This window comes from Pinus tabuliformis, chromosome 2_1, assembly GCF_031772625.1.
Source record: "Pinus tabuliformis cultivar Carrire ecotype Pingquan chromosome 2_1, CPIR1, whole genome shotgun sequence".
Lineage (NCBI taxonomy): Eukaryota > Viridiplantae > Streptophyta > Pinopsida > Pinales > Pinaceae > Pinus > Pinus tabuliformis.
This window is the reverse complement of record NC_142299.1, coordinates 477919483-477926234: the sequence shown is the minus strand read 5'-3', so window position 1 is coordinate 477926234 and position 6752 is coordinate 477919483. Positions and strand designations below refer to the sequence as shown.

The 6752-nt window shown below is 40.0% G+C and overlaps 1 protein-coding gene across 1 annotated transcript; it reads left to right on the top strand.

The window, feature by feature from the left end:
• Window positions 1-785: 785 nt before the first annotated feature.
• LOC149200992 (uncharacterized) lies at window positions 786-1169 on the top strand. The gene has a single exon (XM_089401155.1). It carries the CDS (start codon window positions 786-788, stop codon window positions 1167-1169), a length of 384 nt encoding a protein of 127 aa, XP_089257281.1.
• The last annotated feature ends 5583 nt before the right edge of the window (window positions 1170-6752 follow it).

Below are 6752 nucleotides of genomic sequence, written 5' to 3'. Positions count from 1 at the left end.
CCAAGATCAGAAAAAGCGTTTAAATTCCTTCCAATTGATAAGTTTGTCTAAGACTCTAACCTAAATTCTCTGGTGTCGTGGAAAAACACCATCTGAGACCACAACATATTACCTCACAAGCATCCAGCAGGCTTGTGACGAGCCTTCAGCTGTTGGGGAGGCTAAAAATGAAAGTAACTCTAAAAGGATGTGCCAAGCATTAGGCCACCTTTATGGATGGGATCCTGGCTAGGCAACAGCCTCTTGATTGGAGTCAATTATGGGATGATTTGATCCAGAAGGAGATTTGGGACAGCTCATTAACCAGAGGACAGGGAAGGAGTAGTGAGGAGAAAGAGAAGCTTTCTCTTGTTGCACAAGTGAAAAAGGGAAAAGAGTACGCTGAGCAGAACCGATGTCGAGGTGGACCTTTACAAGGTACAATGGAGAAGGACATGAGCAAATTCAAGTGCTTTGCATATCACAAGTTCAGGTATTTTGCTAGTCAGTGTCCAAATAAGAAGAAGGGCCTGGGAAAGACAATCACAGTAGCCACCGCACAAATGGACGAGTTGGCTGAATAGTTCAAGAAGAACTTTGACTTGGTGTCATGCCTTACTATAACAATCATGAGAGGTGTTTGGTTTGTGGACAGTGGAGCATCTCATCACATGAAGAGATCTTGAAACATTTTCACCAACATGAACAATGAGCCGAGAGATATACATGTAGAGCTTGGTGATAATACGAAGAATGCAGTATAGGGTAGTGGTAGCATTAAGTTTCAAATAGACTTAGGGGGTATCATGGAGGTGAGCAAGGTGTTGTGTGTATCGGGCTTGGAGAAGAATATACTTTCAGTTTCAGCCATAGAAGACAAAGGAATAGAAGTCAACTTCATGGGAGGTGAAGTGGCTATTGGGCTGAAAGGAACAGATCCTAGCAAGAAGCAAGTAATTGGGAGAAGGGAGAAGAATCTCTATCTGTTGAGAGGAAAGTCAGTGAAGGCTCTCGTGAATGACAGTGATAGCCAAAGCGAGATTTGGCACAAGAGAATGGGACACCTACACTACAGGGCTCTTCTTATGTTATGGAGAATGGTTACAAGTTTTCAAGAGATCGGCATGGAGCAGGAAAGAGTGTGCAAAGGGTGTGGAAAGCAAGCCAAGGTTGCATTTCCTCAATGCTAGACCAAGTCTAAGAGACTGCTAGAGTTGGTGCACTTAGACATTTGTGGTCCTATGTTTATGGAGTCAATCAAAGGGTCTTTGTACTTTGCGACATTCATATATGATTTCTCGAGAAAGACTTGGATCTACTTCCTGAAGACCAAGGATGAGGTCTTCAATCAATTTCAAGAGTTCAAAGCTCTTGTGGAGAACTAGAGCACAAAGAAGATTAAGGTGTTGAGATTAGCTAACGGGGGTGAGTATACCTCCAATGAGTTCTAGAATTTTTTCAGGGTAGCAAGGATCAAGAAGGAGCTCACGATACCTTACAACCCTCAATAGAATGGGATTCCCAAGAGGAAGAATAGGACCATAATGGAGGCAACGAGGGAAATGATTTATGACTAGGAATTGCCTATGTTTTGTGGGCAGAGGTCTGCAATATAATTATTTATGTGCAGAACACCAGTCCTCGCAAGATGTTGGAGGATGTGACCCTTTAGGAGATGTTTATAGGAGTGAAACGGGATGTATGCCATTTGGGAATCTTTAGTAGTCCAATGTATGTCCATGTTCCCACGGAGAAGAGGACTAAGCCAGAGCCCCTATCAAAGAAGGGGATATTTGTTGGTTACAGTGAGGTCTCAAAAGCTTAGCGAGTCTACATTCCAGGATAGAAGAAAGTTATCACCAGTTGATATGTTAGATTTGAGGGGGGGAGACCTTTAGGAGATCTTATGAGAGAGAGCCAACAGGGGTAGAGAATCGGGAGCAAGAGGTTCCTAAGGGCGAGCAGGGTCCAACAACACCAGTAGCAAGGACATGACCTGTAGATCTGGAGGAGGAGAGATATGTTCCTTCGATCTCCATCAATGGGAGGCTGAGATGGGTCAAGCAAACCTTAAGGGATGTTGAAGAGCATGTAGAGGCTCCTATCAGCACCTTCAGGAAGAGTAGACTACCAGTGAGACTTTCCAATTATCTGGCTGTGTTGAGCAACATTCATGATTCAGAGCCTTCTACTTTTGAGGAGTTTATAGATGAGCAAGTTTGGAGGGATGCCATGGTGGAGTATAGCTCCATCGTGAGGAATGATGTGTGGGACATAGTGCCAAGGCTTGAGAAAAAATCAATGGTCACTTCTCGATGGATCTTCAAGATCAAACATGTAGTTGACAGAAATGTCGAGAAGTACAAAGCGAGGTTCATGGTGAGAGGGTTCTCCTAGCAGGAGGTAGTGGATTACAAGGAGATGTTCGCACCTATTGCTAGATATGCATCCATTAGAGCAATTATGCTCATTGCTTCAAAGATGGGGTGGAGGATACATCAGATGAATATGAAAACTGCATTCCTCAACTGGGTGATTGAGGAGGAGCTATATATTGAACAACCTCAGGGATTTCAGGTGCATGGGAGAGAATCTCATGTGTGTAGGTTGAAGAAGGCCCTTTATGGGTTGAAGCAGGTTCCACGTGCATGGTACGCCTGGATCGATGGATATCTTCTTGATTTGCGCTTCACCAAGAGTGAAGTAGACTCTAACTTGTACTATGTACTTATTAAGGATGAGACACTCATCTTGGTACCTTATGTTGATGATATTTCCTTGAAGTGATCGAAGAAGCTCATTGGGTTGTGCAAGGAGGAACATACTATGAATTTCTAGGTGAAGGACATCAACTTGATGCACTAGTTCTTGGGATTGGAGGTGTGGCAACAATTAGGAGAGATTTTCCTTCAACAGCGCAAGTATATAGTTGAGATCTTGAGGAGATTCAGGATGGAGGATTGCATGCCTATGTCTACACCGATGATCACTAACATGAAGAATTTGAGTGCTTCTAAAGGCGATTTGGTCGATCCCACACTTTGTAGGCAACTAATAGGTTGCTCGACGTAGTTGGCCACCCCCAAGCCATCAAGGATAATTTTAGGGGCGAATGTTCGCCCTTTGGCGAAATTAAGGGGTTTTAAATTTTTAGTGGGCGAATATTTTGTATCATAGTACATTTTTACAAATCACCTCAAATAGCCCACCTTATTTTAAGGGAGAGGGTAAAAAAGGTAAATTTAGCCCTTGAAATTAGGACTTACAACCTTCCATTCGCCCATTTTCAAGAATAGGTTTTATTTAAGTGAATCCATTCGCCCATTTTCAAGAATAGGTTTTATTTAAATGAATCCTATGGGCCAAATACCATATTTATAAAAGAGGTATGGTAAATTAATAAAAATATAAATAAATGAGAGGTATGGTAAATAAATAAAACATTTTTTATATTTACTCCATAAGTCACCTTATATACATGTAAAGGTGTAAACAAATAAAAATATAAGTAAAGTGGAGGTATGGTAAATAAATAAAACGTCTTTTTATACTTACTCAAAAGGTATGGTAAATAAATAAAAATATATATAAACTAGACGTCTCGTAAATAAATAAAACGTCTTTTTATATTTAGTCCATAACCCTCGTTCTATTTATGAAGGCTCAAGAAAGAGGTTTTATTTAAGTGAATCCTATGGGCCAAATACCATATTTGTAAAAGAGGTATGGTAAATTAATAAAAATATAAATAAACGAGAGGTATGGTAAACAAATAAAACATTTTTTTATATTTACTCCATAAGTCACCTTATATTTACGAACACTCAAAAAATGGGTTCTATTTAGGTGAAACCTATGGCCAAAATACTATGGGACAAATACCATGGACTAGATTGTTATTAATACCATGCAAAAAACCATTATTAACCCTAATATTAGAATTAATAAAAATAAAAATGGCACATGGTATTGACCCATGGTATTCACCAAAATGGCACATGGTATTGACCCATGGTATTCACCTGGAATGTAGCCTATTTAAATGGGGGAATTAAACCAGCATGTAGCCTATGCTAAGATTCACTAGGACTTTACAAAGTTTTATTATTTAGTGAAAGACTCGCCAAGATCTTACAAGATTTTATAATTGAGTAAAATATTCGCCATGCCTGGTGAGAGATTCGCCAAAAAATTGTATATACATATTATATTATTGATAAAATCGCCTTCCATTTTTCTTATATACCATGGAGATTCGCCCATTTATTATATTTATAAATTTAGGGGGGGTTCTTAAAATTTTCCCTGCAAGCCATTATTTGTTTTGCTATCAACACACTTAACCAGTTCATGGTGGAGCCAAGAAAGGTCCATTAGGCGAAGCATGTACTGAGGCACCTGCAAGGTACAATGAACTTTGGGCTCATATATGTTAGAGTTGGTGGAGTAAAGCTGCAAAGATACACAAATTATGGTTGGTTTGGGAGTGTTGTGGACAAAAAATCCATGTCTCGATGTTGTTTCAGATTGGGATAAGCCATGATCTCATGGTATAGCAAGAAGCAACAATCAGTGGCACTTAGTTCAGCAGAGATAAAGTACATGGCAGCGAGTATGGCTAGTCATGAGGCAATGTGGCTTCATAAGATGCTTGCAGGACTATTTTATCTAGAAATGGGGTCCATTACCCACCAAACGTGGACGACCCCGTAGGAGAAATTTTCTCCTAGACGTCTTTTCAGCCAACAGGTAACAACCCTTGATAGCCACCAGTGTAGTCGATGCATTGTTTCATTTGATCTCTGCTCCTTGCATTCGTCATATGTCCCCTCGCCCATCTGTTGAGTGTGAAAATTTGGAAGACCCAAATTTCTATTGTAGGAACTAATTAAGCTTTTTCTATTTGTTAAATTACTGAACAAATTATCTACTGCATCCTATAGCAAATACCGAAACTAATACATTGCAGCCGTCACCAATTAAAATTACATGTAGAAACAAGAATCAAAGCAAGAAAGAAATACACAACACATGACACCGTTATTTTTGGACAAATATCCCCAGAAAAACCCAATGCGGGAAAACTGGTGCAATAACTGAGGGTTTGTATTATTAAGCAACAATTTTCTGAATACAATCTTTAGATGCCTTACTGGCTGTCCAATACAGAGAATCCGACTGGAAGAACATTAGTGAGAAATACCTCACACTATCATTGGCGATCAGACACTAATCCAAGCCTTGGATGGCTGGCCCCATGCTGGCTCTATGCAACTACTGCGTCAGCCTACGCAGTTCTGCGTCAACCTCTTCGGGGATCTGCGTCACCTCGTCCCGGATCTCTTGTTGTCTGGAGATTCAAACTTCAGGCCTTCCAGTCTCACACCCCGACTTCCTGTACTAAAACTCGTCTCTCCTAGCTGGAATTCAAAATCCCTCTGAAGCTTTGTGCTGCCTATGCTTGGCCTTACGCTACCCAATGTGGCCTCTGCACTGCCTCTTCTGGATTTCTCTCTGCCTCCTCTGCGATGTGTTCCTGGATCAGGAAACTCTCCAACTAGAACTATCCCTACCCCTCACTGCAAGAAATATCCTTGATCGATTCTCTAGAAACTGTTGTGTTGCCCTCTCTGAGAAATTCGATCTCTTGATCTCTCTCCGATGTGTTTTCCAAATGCCCATCAAAGTCCTTATAATCCTCCAATTGAGTAATCAACGGCCTAGATTAGATTCTAATCAATGGCTCAGATCATTTGAACTCGATCTCCATCTTCTTCTAGAAGTTTCACCCTCAATTTGATTAATACCCTTTAATTATTTTAATTTCCTAAGTTTAGACTTAGGCATCCATTAAAGATAATTAATTATTTTAATAAAACTATCTTCATGTGGAATTCCCCAAAACGATTTCTGGGTATTCTGGAATACATGTGTCCTAACCTCCCTGCAAATTTTGAGGCTTAGAGCTTGTTGACCTCTACTGGTCAACTACCCATGCAGTACCCCCCCCTTTTCTTGGTAGAAAGGGGCAGCACCTGATCGACGTGTCTGTGCCATCCTGCAGTCATCAGCAGTTTCATCATTTTAATTGTAAACCCAATCTGCATGTATGAATTGTAAATAATCTTAGCAGATATGAGTCGTGTATGTAAATTGCCTAGGTGGACCTAACTTTCTAGTGGTAATCTACGTCCCGGAAGGTTTTTCGTCTCACCGATCCATGATCGGCAGAGTTTTCCTTCAAACCTGACCCCAAAGCCGGGATGGATTTTGTCATTAGAACTTTAGGAGAATCCTAGTGTGTTAATCTGCTAGATTATAGTTGTGTCGCAGAAACTGGGTGGTTTATGAGGGTCTGTATTAAGTGGGCTTGTCCCCTTGATATGTAAATTGTAAAAGTCATGATGTAATGTGTCTTGAAGGTAGAAAATGTTTTAATCCCCTCATGAGTCCTGAGTCCTAGGTCCTAGGTGGTGTTTCCAAAGGCTTAGTTCGACGATCCATTTTAAAATTAATAAAATAATTTAAAAAAAAAAGGTAAAAATTGAAAAAATAATAAAAAAATTAAAAAATAGAGCAAAAACCCTAACTAATAAAATAATAATATTTTAAGTGAATGCATGCAAAATATTATTTTTTAATAAATCGACGGATGAGATCAAGAGATGTCTTGATCCTCATCAACGGTAGAGATCATTTCAACATGGATCACTCGAACTAGCCGTTGGAGTCATTTCCTTTAAGTAGGGTGCTAGGGGTCATTTTCAGATCAA